At 41.3% G+C, this 18374-nt stretch overlaps 1 protein-coding gene across 8 annotated transcripts in view; it reads right to left on the reverse strand.

Annotated features, from left to right (window-relative positions):
• The window catches only part of UBE2Q2 (ubiquitin conjugating enzyme E2 Q2), a 113436-nt gene extending 99310 nt beyond the window's left edge, over positions 1-14126 (reverse strand). For all 8 annotated transcript variants that reach the window (XR_012120822.1, XR_012120821.1, XM_073212239.1 and 5 more), the window contains exon 1: positions 13799-14126. Coding sequence is in view for 6 of the 8 variants with exons in the window: in XM_073212239.1 (XP_073068340.1) it covers positions 13799-13990 (192 nt within the window). In the remaining 2 variants the exon portion in view is untranslated. The remainder of the gene's footprint in view (positions 1-13798) is intronic.
• Positions 14127-18374: the final 4248 nt, after the last annotated feature.

Here is an 18374-nt window from a genome sequence, read left to right on the forward strand (position 1 = left end):
CCAATCTAAAGCCTGCAATGGCAATAAGTACATACCTATCACTAATCACCCTAAATGTAAATGGTCTGAATGCACCAATCAAAAGACATAGAGCCACTGAATGGATAAAAACACAAGACCCATCTATATCCTGCCTACAAGAGACTCACTTCAAACCCAAACACATACACAGACTAAAAGTGAAGGGATGGAAAACATATTTCATGCAACTAACAGGGAGAAAAAAGCAGGAGTTGCTCTACTTGTATCAGACAAAACAGACTCAAAACACAGAAAGTCACATGAGACAAAGAAGGATATTACATAACCAACAAGAGGATATAACCATTATAAATATCTATGTCCCCAACACAGGAGCACCTACATATGTGAAACAAATACTAACAGAATTAAAAGGGGGAAACAGAATGCAATGCACTCATTTTAGGAGACTTCAACACTCTACTCAATCCAAAGGACAGATCAATGAGACAGAGGCACTGAACAACACATTAGTGTGTTAACAGATCATATAGTAGGCCACAAAAGGGGCCTCATAAATTCAAAGATAGAAATTGTACCAACCAGCTTCTAAGACCAAAGGTATGAAACTAGAAATAAATTACGCAAAGAAAACAAAAAGCCCCAAACACGTGGAGGCTTAACAACATGCTCCTAAATAATCAATGGGTCAATGACCAAATAAAAACGGAGATCAAGCAATATATGGAGACAAATGACAATAACTCAACACCACAAAAAAATCTGTAGGATGCAGTGAAGGTCATGCTAAAAGGGAAGTACACTGCAATACAGGCCAACCTCAGGTAAGACTAACAATACCCTGTGAACAGTCTAAAATCACAATTAGTGAAACTAGGAAAAGAAGAACAAATGAAGCCCAAAGTCAGTAAAAGGAGGGACATAATAAAGATTAGAGCAGAAATAAATAAAATTGAGAAGAATAAAACAATAGAAAGAATCAATGAAAGCAGAAGCTGGTTCTTCAAGAAAATAAACAAAATAGATAAACCCATAGCCAGACGTATCAAGAAAACAAAGAGAGTCTACACACAAAAACAGAATCAGGATTGAGAAAGGAATAATCACTATGGACACCACAGAAATACAAAGAATTATTAGAGAATACTATGAAAAAATTATATGCTAACAAACCAGATAACCTAGAAGAAACAGACAACTTTCCAGAAAAATACAACCTTCCAAGGTAGACCCAGGAAGAAGCAAAAAATCTGAACAGACCAATTACCCGCAATGAAATTGAACTGGTAATCAAAAAACTACCTAAGAGGAAAACACCTGGACCAGATGGCTTCACTGTTGAAATTCATCAAACTTTAGTGAAGACCTAATACCCATCCTCCTTATAGTTTTCCAAAAGTAGAAGAGGAAGGAATACTTCCAAACTCATTCTGTAGGTCCAGCATCACTCTAATACCAAAATCAGACAAAGACACCACAAAAAAAGAAAATTACAATATCCCTGATGAACATAGATGTAAAAATACTCAACAAAATATTAGCAAATCAAATATAAAAATACATCAAAAAGATCATCCATCATGATCAAGTAGGATTTATTCCATGGATGCAAGGATGGTACAATATTCAAAAATCCATCAACATCACCCATATCAACAAAAAGAACAAAATCCACATGATCATCTCCATAGATGCTAAAAATGTATTTGACAAAAAATTCAACATCCATTCACGATAACAACTCTCAACAAAATGGGTACAGAGGGCAAGTACCTCCATATAAAAAAGGCATTATATGACACACCCAATTTTATTCAACATAGTTCTAGAGGTCGAAGCCAGGGCAATCAGACAACACAAAGAAATAAAAGGCATCCAGATTGGCAGGGACGAAGTCAAACTGTCCCTGTTTGCAGATGACATGATGTTGTACATAAAAACCCCTAAAGAATCCACTCCAAAACTAATATCTGAATTTGGCAAAGTTGCAGGATACAAAATTAACACACAGAAATTTGTTTTCCTATACACTAATGGTGAACCAGCAGAAAGAGAAATAAAGAAAACAATTCCATTCACAACTGCATCATAAAAAATTAAAAAGCTAGGAATAAACCTAACCAATGAAGTGAAAGACCTATATCCTGAAAACTACAAGACACTCTTAAGACAAGTTAAAGAGGACACTAACAAATGGAAACTCAACCCATGCTCTTCGCTAGGAAGAATTAACATCGTCAAAATGGCCATCTTGCCTAAAGCAATCTACAGATTCAATACAATGCCTATCAAAATAGCAATAGCATTCTTCAACGAACAGGAACTAAAATTTATATGGAACCACAAAAGACCTCGAATAGCCAAAGCAATCCAAAGATGGAAGAATAAAGCAGGGGGGATCTCGCTTCCCAACTTCAAACTCTACTACAAAGTCACAGTAATCAAGACAATTTGGTACTGGCACAAGAACAGACCCACAGACCAGTGGAACAGGATAGAGAGTCCAGATATTAACCTGAACATATATGGTCAATTAATATATGATAAAGGAGCCATGGACATACAATGGGGAAATGACAGCCTCTTCAACAGCTGGTGTTGGCAAAACTGAACAGCTACATGTAAGAGAATGAAACTGGATCACTGTCTAACCCCATACACAAAAGTAAATTCAAAATGAATCAAAGACCTGAATGTAAGTCATGAAACCATAAAACTCTTAGAAAAAACATAGGGAAAAATCTCCTGGATATAAACATGAACAACTTCTTCATGAACATATCTCCCCGGGCACGGGAAACAAAAGCAAAAATAAACAAGTGGGACTATATCAAGCTGAAAAGCTTCTGTACAGCAAGATACCACCAATAGAACAAAAAGGCATCCTACAGTATGGGAGAATATATTCATAAATGACAGATCTGATAAAGGGTTGATATCAGAAATATATAAAGAGCTCATGAACCTCAACAAACAAAAAGCAAATAATCCAATCAAAAAATGGTCAGAGGAGTTGAACAGACAGTTCTCCAAGGAAGAAATTCAGATGGCCAACAGGCACATGAAAAGATGCTCCACATCACTAGTCATCAGAGAAATGCAAATTAAAACCACAATGAGATATCACCTCACACCAGTAAGGATGGCCGCCATCCAAAAGACAAACAACAAATGTTGGCGAGGTTGTGGAGAAAGGGGAACCCTCCTACACTGCTGGTGGGAATGTAAATTAGTTCAACCATTGTGGAAAGCAGTATGGAGGTTCCTCAAAAAGCTCAAAATAGAAATACCATTTGACCCAGGAATTCCACTCCTAGGAATTTACCCTAAGAATGCAGCAGCCCATTTTGAAAAAGACATATGCACCCCTATGTTTATCGCAGCACTATTTACAATAGCCAAGAATTGGAAGCAACCTAAGTGTCCATCAGTAGATGAATGGATAAAGAAGATGTGGTACATACACACAATGGAACATTATTCAATCATAAGAAAACAAATCCTACCATTTGAACAACATGGATGGAGCTAGAGGGTATTATGGTCAGTGAAATAAGCCAGGCAGAGAAAGACAAGTATCAAATGATTTCACTTATCTGTGGAGAATAAGAACAAAGAAAAAACTGAAGGAACAAAACAGCAGCAGAATCACAGAACCCAAGAATGGACTAACAGTTACCAAAGAGAAAGGGACTGGGGAGGATGGGTGGGAAGGGAGGGATAAGGCAGGGAAAAAAAGAAAGGGGGCATTACTATTAGCATGTATAATGGGGGGGCACAGGGAGGGCTGTACAACACAGAGAAGACAAGTAGTGACTTTATAGCATCTTCCTACACTGATGGACAGAGACTATAATGGGGTATGTGTGGGGAACTTGGTGATGGGGGGAATCTAGTAAACATAATGTTCCTCATGTAACTGTAGATTAATGATACCAAAATAAAAAAATTAAAAAAATAGGTAATGTATGGTCATGGTAAAAAAAAAAAAGGACAAGTACCTCCATATAAAAAAGGCATTATATGACACACCCACTTTTATTCAACACAATTCTAGAGGTCGTAGCCATGGCAATCAGACAACACAAAGAAATAAAAGGCATCCAGATTGGCAAGGATGAAGTAAAATTGTCCCTGTTTGCAGATGACATGATATTGTACATAAAAAACCCTAAAGAATCCACTCCAAAACTACTACAATAACTGAATTCAGCAAAGTTGCATGATACAAAATTAATACACAGAAATCTGTTGCATTCCTATACACTAACGGTGAACTAGCAGAAAGAGAAATCAAGAAAACAATTTCATTCACAACTGCATCATAAAACATAAAATACCTAGGAATAAACCTAGTCAAGAAAGTAAAACACCTATACCCTAAAATCTACAAGGCACTCATGAGGGAAATTAAAGATACCAATAAATGTAAATACATCCCATGCTTATGGATAGGAAGAATTAATATTGTCAAAATGACCATTGTGCGTAAAGTAATCTACACATTCAATGCAAGCCCTACCAAAAGACCAACAGCATTCTTCAACGAACTAGAGAAAATAGTTCTAAAATTCACATAGAACCACAAAAGACCCTGAATAGCCAAAACAATCCTGAGAAGGAAGAATAAAGCTGGGGGGATTATGCTCCCCAACTTGAAGCTCTACTACGAAGCCACAGTAATCAAAACAATTTGGTACTGGCACAAGAACACACCCATAGATCAATGGAACAAAATAGAGAGTCCATATATAAACACACACATATATGGTCAATTAATATATGATAAAGGAGCCATGAATGTACAGTGGGGAAAGGACTGCCTCTTCAACAACTGGTGCTGGCAAAACTGGACAGCTACATGTAAGAGAATGAAACTGGATTATTGTGTAACTCCATGCACAAAAGTAAACTTGAAATGGATCAAAGACCTGAATGTAAGTCATGAAACCATAAAACTCTTAGAAGAAAACATAGGCAAATTTCTCTTGAATATAAACATAAGCAACTTTTTCCTGAACGCATCTCCTGAGGCATGGAAACAAAAGCAAAAATGAACAAATGGGACTACATCAAACTAAAAAGTTTCTGTAAAGCAAAGGACACCATCACCAGAACAAAAAAGCATCCTACAGTATGGGAGAATGTAGTTGTTAACAACATTTCCGACAAGGGGTTAACATCCAAAATATATAAAGAACTCACACACCTCAACACACAAAAAGGAAATAACCCGATTAAAAAATGTGTGGAGTATCTGAACAGACACTTCTCCAAAGAAGAAATTTAGATGGCCAACAGGCACATGAAAAGATACTCCAAATCGCTAATTATCAGGGTAATACAAAGTAAAACCACAATGAGATATCACCTCACGCCAGTTAGGATGGCCAACATCCAAAAAACCAGAAACAACAAATGCTGGCAACGATGCGGAGAAAGGGGAACCCTCCTACACTGCTGGTGGGAATGTAAACTAGTTCAGCCATTGTGGAAAGCAATATAGAGGTTCCTCAAAAACTAAAAATAGAAATACCATTTGACCTGGGATTTCCACTCCTTGGAATTCACCCAAAGAAAACAAGTTCTCAGATTCAAAAAGACATATGCACCCCTATGTTTACTGCAGCACTATTTACAATAGCCAATATATGGAAACAACCTAATGTCCATCAGTAGATGAATGGATAAAGAAGATGTGGTACATATGCACAATGGAATACTATTCAGCCATAAGAAGAAAACACATCCTACCATTTGCAACAGTATGGATGGAGCTAGAGGGTATTATGCTCAGTGAGTAAGACAGGTGGAGAAAGACAAGCACCAAATGATTTCCCTCATTTGTGGAGTATAACAATGAACAAAACAGCAGCAGACTCACAGACTCTAAGAAGGAACTAGCAGTTACCAAAGGGGAGGGATAGGGAAGGAGGGAGAAGGGGATTGAGGGGTTTTATGATTAGTACACATGGTGCGGGGGGGGTCACGGGGAAGACAATGTAGCACAGAAAAGACAAGTAGTGACTCTGTGGTATCTCACTACACAGATGGAGAGTGACTTCAGTGGGGTATTGGGGGGACTTGATAATATGGGTGAATGTAGTAACCACAATGTTTTTCATGTGAAATCTCCATAAGAATGTATTATCAATGATAGCTTAATTTAAAAAAAAATGAATGAGGGCCTCTCACTACAAGGAAAACAAAGGATAGTATTTCTTGCCAATAATAAAATTTCAAGCTTCAAGTATAAATTAGAATTTTGGAAAACCTGTACCCACCACTGTGAGCCTGACAGCTTCCCAAGAGATTTTTGATGAGATTGATGGTAATATTAATGAATAAAATATTTTCATAGTATATAAAGAAACATATCAGCAGTTAGATTTCAGTGAACCAGCATTTTCCAACTGACCAATGCGTGAGGTTAGAATATCATGCAAGGGGTAAAAGATCCATTCAAAGTTCAAGAAAAAACAAGTTTTGGTAGAGTGTCCAAAAGAATATCCACAATTACCTAAAATGGCTATTAAAATACTTTTTCCCAACCAAATATCTGTGTGAAGCTGTATTTTCTTCTAATTATTTCAACAACAAAAAAAGTATTATCACAACTGATTGAATGCAGAAGCAAATGAAAGACCAGACATTAAAGAGATTTACCCAAAAAATGTAAATTATTACACTATTCTAAGACTATCTGGTTTAGAAAATAGTCATTTTTCATAGGAACATTCATATTTACATTTATTTTAATGAATTAATATTTTAAATATGTTTTAATATCCAATGATAAACACCAACAAACTACATAAAGAAAAGTTCCTTGGGCCCTCAGCACACTTTCAGTAGTGCAAAGGAGTCTTGATTCCAGAAAGTTTTGAGAACTGCTGCCTGCCCCTACTCCAACCTCTTTCCTCCCCACTCTCAGAATGTCTTCCTTGGAAGAAACATCCCTTCACCATTTTCATATTAAACTATGTGGTTCCATTGGAGCTAGTTTTCCTACCTTCCCATGTTTCTACTTTCCTCCCTGACCTAAAACCTAGAGACAGGTTGCTGCCAGTCCATCCCATCCCCGTGATGAGGCAGCTGTCAGACAGGCTAAGCCAGGCAAATCCAAATCTTCTCTGGAACAAAAACTCTTTCTGGGAGATCTGAAGTCGCATGGACAATGATGGCCAGCTCGGGCTACCCAGCTCTTGCCAAAATAGAAACGGTTACATGAATCAAACTGTTTTCCGTAGGATCATAGAGGTCTATACTTTCTGCCATGAATGCCCTTTTCACTGCATACTTGCTACCATTTTTACCAATCTGATAAATAAAAGCTGCTACCTGGGAAAAAAAAGCTCCCATAAAACATAATTTCTTACAACATTTCCAGAAACCAATTCACCAATAAGAATGGAAAGCTATCACTTCTAGGAAAGTTTCAAAGGACATTACCTGTATACACAAGGATTTAGCTCTAGCTATTAACATTCTAAGCATTATTTAAAATAGAAAAAAGCAGAAATCATTTAAGATAGGAAAAAAAAAAAGAAACCAATACCAGGACAAATGACTGACTCAATGCTACAGTCTTAACAGAATAGCATATGAAATGAAGACATTGTAGAGAAGTTATGACACAGATCTATAATACTGAATGAAAAAACAGATTACAAATGATCTTATGTTTTTTGAGGAGGAGTCCTTGTAAGCATAGGAGAAATAAGATTACCAGATGACCAGAAAGATATATACCAAAATTTATTTTGATAGTGGTGTATTATGACTGGTAGAATTACAGGCGATTTTTTTTTTCCAGTTTTGCTTGTCTAGTTTGTAGATTTCTTACAAGAATGCCTTGTTTTCCAAAATTACCACCATCACCACCTTTAGAAACTGAACCTTCAGCACAAACTCTATATCATGTTTAAGGTTTGTTCAGTGTAATATTTGTAAGGGAATCCACTTCATAAAGTACCTAAAATTATGACCAATATATAAAACTAAGCATTAATATTTTCAATCTCTCAAGTACTTCAAGCTTTTTAATTTTTACAAGGTTAAATTTAAGCTTTATATCTATCTTGAAAAGGTAGTTTCCTTACTATTATTACTCTTTAAAATGACCTATGATACACAAATTTTTAAACACTGTATAGTGCTCAAAAATCCCAATAAATTCAAGCAATTTTCTTTATGTTAAATGTTTAAGTGCTTCTAACAGTTCTTTTTCACAACTAGAAAAATTTTAGACTTAATTATATTACAATTACCTAAGCATCCAATAATTCAGGATCTTTGTCTCTCCTGCATTCTACTGTTAGTTTTATAGTGATTTGAGGGCTTAAGAGATGAGGTTATCTGTTACTACCACCATAAAGGTTACCAAGGTTGGACAAATTTCAAATTCACCACCACTACCACTGCCACTATACAAAATTGTTTCCTAATCTGAAGCAATGCAACTCAAAAGTAAATCAAACCAACAACTTTGCCTATCATTGATTAAGAAAAGGAATTTCTGTCTTGTTCAGAAATAACTTTCTGTATCTATTTTCTACATAAATCCACTAGGAGTCCAATGTGTGGCTCTGTATCAAGCACCAGCCGGCAAACTTGCCTGCCAGATTGCTCAGTTTCTGATCTTCCCAAATGACAGGACACTGCCAGCTCCAAGGATTTCATAACTTTTTGAAAACGGATGTACATACTTCTTGTTGGAGGTTCAGAGGTATAACAGTTCAAATTGTTCTGAAAACTAATTATGGGACATATTGCTTTCACACTTAAATGCAGGGTGGGGAGAAAAAAACTGACAGAATTACCATACAGTACCCTGATAAAGTTCTAAATGCTCTAACATTTAAAAGAAGCTACCCAAATAAAAAAAAACCCGAATTGTTCCCTGCTATTCGCATTAAAAGTAAACAACTAAGTATCTAACATAACCAGAGCCCACAGACACAGTAAAAACACTAACACTGGTAAAAAGAAAAATGCATATCCTTATGATGTGAAAAATGCTTACATGTTCTGAGTAACAAATTACCGCTAATCAAAACATTCTGCACAATTGAGGCAGAGAAAGCAAAGATGCTAAAAAGGCTTTAAACCGCCCAAACTGCAGAAAGCACTGGACGGATCCCTTCCTTGGTTGAGTCTCCTTTGCCTTCTGAATGATCTTCCAGAAGTGAACACACAGCACTGCTCCAGCAGCCTTGGGAAAAGGGGCCCAGGTTCATCAGTCTGGCTCTCCTATGCTTTACATTGGGCAGCGACTGTTCCCATTCAATTCCTCACCCCTCAACCAGCTGACATGTATCTGATACTATACTTTTTCAAGGTCTAAGAAGTTTAACAGAGAAAAATGAAGTTACAAAGGGATACATTATTCATAAACAGGAAACTTAAGTCTCCCCTTCACATATCTGTTCTTATGCCTTTCAAGGAAGGGCATAAAAACTGGGATTAGAGAGGACAGATAACAACTAGGAATTTGACTCTATATTATAAACTGGTCAGATAAATGAAAACGATGATTCCTCTGGCCTGAAAGTCCCACTTAGGTGCTTAATATGACAGTTCTGGTATTTCCATGCAGTTCGTTCTTCGGAGTTCAATTTGTAAAGGTAACATGTCCCAGGAGGACAGACCAAAGAAAAGGTCTTGGACTCTTTGGTCAAGTGTTGTTCATTATTTCCTTTGTAGAACCTTGGCTGGGCTACTTTTTATTAATGTAAAAGGCGAAACAGGAAAAATTAAGAAATTAACAGCACTGATTTATTTCCCACGAAAAGCTATAGAAAGCATTTTCAAGACAGTTATTCAGTCACAAATGACACCATCACTTTTACATTTGTGGAGAACATTATCATTACTCATGAGCCTTCCTAGGTATGCTCTCATGACGGACAAAAATATTATCTATTTTACAGAAAAACACAGTAACAAGTTATTTGTTTAAGGTCAATTAACTGCTAAGACTAAACCTGTTCCTCTTTCCTAAACTCAAAACTCTAACATTTTTTAATTTAGTATATTGCTGTTGGGTGGAGGGGAGGGCATGGAGGCCTTTCTGGCAATGATGAATAGAAATTTAATTAGCTAAACAAAATAATGTTCCACCACCAGTACCCTGGCAAACAGCCACTTATGCAGAAAAAGTAATGGTCTATGCTACACAAAATCAAGTATGAGGTTTTATTTGTTTACCAGCTCATTTACTTCCTGGGGGTGGGGTGGGGGGGATTTTTCACTCTGAAATAGCAATTCCCTATAAAGAGTTCCCAGATGCCAAGAAGTCCATAAAAGGAGTAATGGAATTGCCAAGTTATGTTAAATATTTCAAAAGGACTAAAAGAAAGCCACATACTAGCACCCAGTAAGGCTGAACAGGTTAGTAAAACAAGCTGCTTTGCTTTTAGGTGTGATTATAACAAATGGACGTTAGCACTGGCTGGCAATTAGATCTGTTTACTGAAAGTGGAAAAAAGTATTTTAAGTTTGCATGACATTCTTTCATACCATGAGTTCACAAAAAACAAGTAATAAAAAGGGTTCTGTTAAGTTGGAAAATAGCGCTCTTTTCCCTTCATATTTAAAATTAAGACAAACTTATAAAACAAAAAAATTTAGCTCAGTTCCCTTGGCCTAGAGAGTAAATCATCTGTTATGTTTTTTACTTCTAAACATATCTTTGATGTGAAGCTGAATTACAGATTTCCTATTGAGTCTTCAGTGACCTTTTATGCTTTTATGTATTTATGCACTATCCATGACACTTTCTTGATATTATCTCTGCAATTCTGACAAACTTTTGGCAGTTAACTAATACAAGTTAAGATTTTGCTCAAACAGAATATAGCTAGAATGGTGACCATATAGTGATTAGAACAAATATTTACAGAGAATTGACTGAGTGGAAGATGAAAAGTATAATTATATAATATTCTTGCTTTCCACCATTAAAAAAAAAAGACAAACACCCAAAACTCTTAAAATAGAACATAAGAAAACATAACTAAAGCAGTAAACAGTAAGGATTATAGATGGGAGACAAGGAAAAATATCAGCATGAGCAGAGTACGACCCGAAGAGCCTTGAGGGATGGTCAGACCTGGAAAGACAGACCAGGGTTAGGGACATATTCCACATGGGAAAAACTGCTGATACAGAAGACTAAAAAAAAAAAAGGATGCACAGTATCTTTAGAGAATTAGTCAGAAATTGGCACACATGCCTATAAGGAAACAACTAGGGAGGTATGGTACCCTCAAACATTAGAGAAACTGCATAAGAATGCTTCTTGGTAAGCATGGAGAAGCCACAACCTGGCATGTAGAAAAGCTCAATAAACATTTGGGAATAAGGACTTAAGAGGAAAAGCTAAAAGAATAGGACAAACTCATTACCTTTTTAATTTTTTAAGAATAACTTTTTTAGAGAATAAATCACAAACACAGTAGACAGTTTTGTTTTTGAAGTGCAAACCCATTTTTTCCCTTGCTCTTTCCCCTCTAAGAAAATAGTGTCAACATGCACAAGCCAAGTAGATTTTGTCAAAACACTCACCCATGTCTAAGAGTCTATCTTCTAGAGATACATAAATATTTATAGATGAAATGATATGCCTGTATCTGTTTCAAAATAGTCCAAGGTGGGGTAATTTGAAATAAGATTGGCCCAAAGTTCCTCACTGTTGGGGTTGGGTTTATGGAGTACTATTCAACTTTTCTATGTTTGTGTTCCCATAATAAAGACTTAACACAAATTTATTTACATCAAGCATCTACCATGATAATTATCTTCTGATCATGTTTATAGTAATTCAACTAGCATCTCACCTTGAACAGCTTCTATTAATGGTACTGTTATACTAGTCCCCAGTAAGTTCTCCTTTCCTGGGTGTCTCTAATCCACTTCTTGCTCCACTTCCTAAGCCAGGTCTTCATGCAACATTTTTATGCAGCCGACTCCTATCAGCCTCCAGTACGGTTCTCAATGAGAGCAACTGCTGGAATTTGAGGTGGGATAATTTTTTGTTCTGGCACACTGTCTAAACATCACACTGTCTAAACATTTGGCATCCCTGTACCCCTGGCAGTAACTGCCAGCTCAGCACCCCCCCCACTCCACCCCCACTGGGATAACCAAAACTACACACACATTTCCTAAAGTCTTCCATTGTAGAAAACCACTCCCAGTTATGGATAGCAAAAACATTTTCCCAATTTACCTGAGTAACACAGTGGCTCCCCACAGCCTACAAGTTCACTCTCCTATCATTGAAACCCATCTCCTAGCCTGGCCACACCCCAACTTTTATCAGAATAATCACCATTCAGGCCAGTCACTCATTATCACCTACTTCATGCTCACTACTACCACCTATTTCCCATTCTTGGAAAATCTCCTTCACCAGCCTATATCCTAGGCTTCTCAAATCTCATCATAATTTGTCTACTCCGAAGCAAACCAGGTTTCCTCAAGCTTTAATGTCTTTTTTGAATGCAGCTTTCTCTGCCTGAAGCTCTTGCACTCCCTTCCAAAATCCTACTCACCTGTAAAAGCCGAACTCCCCTCTTCACGGCCACTGCCGCCCAAGTCAAAAATCAATTACCCTTTGGTTTCCATAATGATACCACAGAACTTGGTCTCACTTTACTGTATAAAACTCTTCCCCCATTAAGACTGAGTTCTGAAAGCAGGCATTGCTTTACCCAGTTTTGCAACACCAGTGTCTAGAACAGAACTCTTAGATAGATATTCAATAAATGAATTCTCCCCTCAGTAGGGCATTGACTGTACCGCTTGTTTTCAGAAATACACACCTGCTCCCCCAGATATTCTGAAAATTACTTTAATGTTAATTAACTGCTAATTATCGTAACATCAAGGCCTTTGCAAATTCCCAAGGGCTGGGCACACTGTGGGAACGAGTACCCACTGACTCAACCAAGGGGAGCTAAAAGACACCAGACTTGGTTTTTAGCCATTTACATTAGAAAATAAAACTACTGCCTTGACTCTTGTCAGGAGTAGAAACAGGGAGTATGTTCTGCAATTTAAACCAATAGCCTACATTAATTCCACAGTGACCAACCTCATCATACCCTTTTACGAATAAGCTTCAAACACTTCAATCATGTCACCAAACCTTGGGTTTCTAAACAGCTCTGTTTAAACGAAAAAGCTCTAAGGTGTCTTTCAGCTTTGTGACATAGGACGACCTCTCCTGGCAGGTCTGGGCGCGCCGAACCCTCCTGAGGCGCCCGCACGGGGGCGCCCGCGCGCACACACCGCCCGCCGCGGCCGAGGGCGACGCGCCTTCCGGAAACACGGCGGCAGAGCCGGGCGGGCCGGGCGGGGACAGTCCAGACAATCCGCGGCTGCATTCTGAACTTTTCCCTCAAATGCGTGCGTTCGATGTTAGTTTCTTCTTACACACAAACTTAGAAAATAATTGGTTGAAAAAGCAGGACGGGAGAAACCCGACAGAAGAGTGAGGCGTCCCGACTCGAGGGCCTTCCCCGCCAGGCTCCCGCGGCAGCGGAGCGACCCGCCGCCCGCGGCCCCGGGAACCAGCCGGCTGGGCGCGGCTGTGGCGACCCCGGGAGGGCTCGGGGCACGGCGCCCGGGGCCGAGAGGGGCCAGCGGCCCAAACCCAGCCCCGCGGCAAGCGCCGCCCGCCCCTCCCCTCCCCTCCCCTCCCCTCCCGTCCCGTCCGAGCGCGGCCACCGCCGGGCCGGGGCCGGTCCCCGCCGGAGAGGGGCGGGCTCCCTCGGTCCGGGCGCTCGGGGCCCGCGCCCGGGCGCCTCACCGTGATGTTGCAGTGAAGCGTGAGCGGCGGCGGCGCCGGCGAGCGCGGGCCCCCGGGCGGCGCGGGGCGCGGCACCAGGAACTGGCAGTGCAGCTCGTCCAGCTTCCAGCTGACGATGCGGAATCGCTCGTGGCTCTTGTCGAAGATGGACGCCAGGAACTTCAGCTCGGCCTTGAGCCCCGACACGGACATCTTCCCCTCATCTCCGGCGGGAGGGGTGCGGAAGGGGAGCCGGGCCCGGAGCCGCCGTCACGGCCGCGACCGCCCCGCGGGGCCGGCCCGGGCCGCGCTCTTGCGGCTCCGCCTCTCCCAGCCGCCGCTGCCCGCGTCGGACCGCGGCCGGAAAACGGCGAGGGCCGAGGAGCGCCGAGGCGTCGGCGGGCTGCTGTCCGGCGGCTCCTTTTACACCGGACCCCACCGGCGCGAGGCAGCAGCCCCGCAGCGTAAAAGGGCCACAGCGGCGCCGGCCCCGTTGCCGCCGGGTAAGGAGCTGCCCCCGTCCCTCCCCCACCACCTCCCGCCCCTCCCCCACCACCTCCCGCCCCTCCCCCACCACCTCCCGCCCCGGCGCGTGCACGCGGCCAGCGCGCCCGGCCGCCCCCTGGGCGCCGGGGCCGAGCCCCCTCCCGCCCGGTGCAGCGACTCTGCTGCTCGCGCCCGCGGACGCCAAGCCGGGGGCCAACCGGTGCCCGCGGCCCGGGATCCCCGGGAGGCCCCCCGCCTGGGGCCCGGCCCTTGGCCGCACAGCGCCGGCCACGTCGGCCCCTGGGGCGGCTTCGCTGCAAGGCTCCGAGCGAGCCGCGCCCTCGCCTGGGCCCGGCCACCGCGTCCTCGGCCTGGGCCCCTGCCAGGACCCTCTCGCCAGGCTCTGCGCCTCGCTGACCCTCGGACCTGCCCGGGGATGGCTTCATCTTGCGGTCGGCCTCTTCCACCTGCCATACCTTGATGCTTCCCTTGACCCACTACCTCTGCTCACTCCAGCACCCATATTCGTTCTTTCCTTCCCTCCCTCCCCCCCAAGCCCCCCGCCCCCGCCCCAGCTTGACCTTACGCTCTGTTTCCCAAGCAGAAGACGACCCTCTCCACCCACCCTGGAGGCAGGACGGGTCTATTTTCGGTCAAGTCTTAGCTCAAATGTCGTCTCAGAGAATGCCTCCCGAACCACGCAGCGCAAAATAGGCCCCCAGTCCCCCTGAATCACATTATCCTATGTTATTTTTTGCTCAGCATCGATCACTATCTGATATTTTTTTCCTGTTCATTTGTTGATTGTCTCTACCCAACACAAATGTCTTGTTCAAATCCCTATGCCCAGGACCTAGAACAAGGCTCTTTACACTGTAGACACCCAAGTTACTGAATGAATGCTCCTATGACACAATCCCTGGAACATTCTAGGCCCTCCAAAAATGAATGAAGAACTGCATGGCAGGCCAAAGGAATACAACATAACTAGCAAGCAATTTACAGTGTGTTTAGTAATATGTACCAGAGGCAGGACCAGTCTCATGGGCGTGCAACCTGTGTTCTTGCACAGGGCTCCTCACTTAGAAGAGCCTTGTGCTTGGTTTAATGTTTAATTTAAAATGTAGCCATTTTGAAATTCTTAATGATTTTTCGACAAGGGGCTGTGCATTTTCCTTTTACACTGGTCTTGACTGGAGGTGCCTAGTCCTCCCTAGTGCCTAAATGTTTCCTACTTCATTATCTACAAGTGGTCCCGTGTTACTGGTCCCTTAGATGACAAAATACAAAACAACGTAGAGAACTATTAAGTCCAGTGAAGGAGGAACATTTCTAAAATTTTTATTTTCATTTATTTCTGAGGTACTGTATTACATTATAGTGCTTCTTAGCCTTTCAGGGGCTCACAGACACCTTTGAGAATCTAATAAAAGCCGTGATTCATCTTCCCAAGAAAATACCTCTCCCTACAGAGTATTGTATTTAAGGGGATTCACGGCCCGAACATTAGGGGCACTACTCTGAACCAGGACTGGGAGGAGAAGGGGTTCCAGTCCTGAGCTCTAAGCCAGCAACAACTAGGGTGCTGTAGTGGCATTATTGACGGGCTAAGCAAACGGGTGGCTTGCTGCTTTCTTTCTGCTTCAGTCCCCAATACTTTGAGACCCTAACAAGCAAGGTACTCACCGACAAGGGTTTGGGACAAAGGGGAGCAGCCTGTTCAGAACTTGGTGTGACTTTAAGAAATAAAATGCCCTGAACATGTAAGCTTTATCTTATCTCTAAATTGCTATGAAACAATAAAGAGCTTTATAAATTATGAATGTATTTACTAGTTATATCTCAGAAATATATGCATAAATCTTAATTGCACAACCATTTTTTGATTAATTGTTGTGTGCCAAGCCCTAAGAAGGCTAGAAAGATAAATAGATACTGAATAGAAAGATAAGAAGAATCTGAATTCAAGAATCTGAAAGTCTAGCTTACAAAATAGCAGATTCCTGAGGCTTTAGGCTACAAATAACAGAAAACTGTGACTTAAAAGTGGCTTGGACAGTAAGGAAATGTATTACTTCACATAATCAAAGTCCAAAGTCAGGGCAGGCTCTAGGATTGGTTTAGAATGTCAATAATATCATCAAGAGCCCAGATTCTTTCCATTTTCTTCATCAGGCTGACAGCAAGGTGGCTGTAGCATCCAGCTATGACAAATGTCAAGAATGACTTTTTTCCTTCTGTATTGCCTTCCAAGACATGAGACCTTTCCAAGAATCCACCTAACTGACTTCCCTGCTCTGTCATTAGCAGAAATGTGTCACATACCCATCCCTAAACCAATCACAAGGAGATGGATGGGGTCATTCACTGGACTTCCAATCACCTGGGAAGGAATGGATGTTGTGGAGTCAACTACAATCTTTACTACAGACAAAGACAATGTCAGACCACATGTGGTGAGAGGTTCAACGACTGAACTACTACATAGCAGGGAAGAAATTAACTCCAGAAATAACTTGCATTAAAGTCTGGCCATGTTTGGAGAACATCCAAAAGCACAGGTGATTATATAGTACAGCTAGGGGTCAAGAAGAAGATAAAGCTGAGATGTTATTTAACACCTGATTTTGGAGCCCTTGAACTACCATGCCAGAGACTACAGTTTCACTGGTTAAGAGTCATCACTTTTAAGATTAATATGGCATTCATGTACAAAATAGATTACAGTGGGTTTAAACTGTGAAGTAGCTACCAAGAAGAGGCAGGAAACCCAGATTCTGTATCTGACCTTCCATTAATTCAATGGAGCAAGTCACACCCAGTTCTGAAGTTCTCCACCTCCAAACAATAGAGTCTTGGATTGGTCCAAGTCAGTAGTGAAAAACACTGAAGTAGGAGAAGTAGCAGTGAGAAGAGAAAGGACTACACAGATTATAGCAACACTCTGAGGTAGAACTGGTAGATCTTAGAGTCCATACAGGGAAAAAGGGAGAGAAGTGTTGTTGTTTTTAAAGTAACACTTTGAAATTTCTGGAGCAGGTGCCTGGGAGGGAGTGATACTATTCACACAGCCAGAGAAAGATGAATTTGACATACTGATGGGGCCTCAGGTAAAGAATTTGTATCAGGCTTGGAGTTTATGAGGGAAGTCAGAGCAAGGGACCTATAACTGTAGATCAGCCACATGGGTGTGGTGTGAATGATTGGCAAGGGTGTGACTGAGTCATAGGGGAGGGAAAACAATGTGGACCATTTAAGAGACCCTGAGGAAGGTCCACCATTGGTGGTTTAATGGAAAGGATTCATTGGAGAGGTCAGAAGGTAACCTGTGTGTCAAATTATTTGTGAAAAGGACAAGAAAGATCAGGACTAAGAAAAAGCCATGGGATTTAGAGGTTATGAGGTCAATGCTATTTTAGAGAAAGCCATTGCAATAGAATGGTGGATGGGGGTGGAAGTGAAGGTATTGTACGTAGACTACTTCCTTGAAAAGTTTCAGAGAGATGAACAGTCATTTGCAGCAGCAAAACAAAAGGAACCTTTAGGGTTTGGTTTTGTTTTTAATATAGTACAGACAGATGGATTTACTGTGAAGCTAAGCTTCAGGGCCTCCTTACACTCTCATAGGCCTTCTAAATAAATGTCAACTTTTGTTCTTAAGTTTGTATTTGTAATTTTGTATTCATTTTCTTAAGAGGGCTCCCAGGATTGAATAAACCAAGCCTTACAAAACCAGTACCTGTCCCTAGGGAGGGCGCCATAAGCAATGAAAACTGAAGATACAACTGTGGAGATAAGGCATAAAGCCAGGTCCTGGAAGAGGAAGAAAAGGATGGGATAAGGAGTTACACGTGGACGCTGGGGGTGGGGGAGAGAATGGAGAAAAGACACGAAGAAATTTTGAGTTAGAGAGCAGGATTTTTGAGAGACCTCATATTGAATGAATGACCTTGATCTCAGCAAGGCAAGGTTGGGGACTAACAAGACAGACTAATACAGAAGCCAGAGGACAAGGAAGAGCTGACAAAAATTGTTTGAAATCTTTGACTGTGGAGTCCTGCCAGGATGGCTATGAAGAACCATGAGAACAAGATGGGGCTGAGAGTCTGGA

Source organism: Manis javanica, chromosome 8 (assembly GCF_040802235.1).
Source record: "Manis javanica isolate MJ-LG chromosome 8, MJ_LKY, whole genome shotgun sequence".
Lineage (NCBI taxonomy): Eukaryota > Metazoa > Chordata > Mammalia > Pholidota > Manidae > Manis > Manis javanica.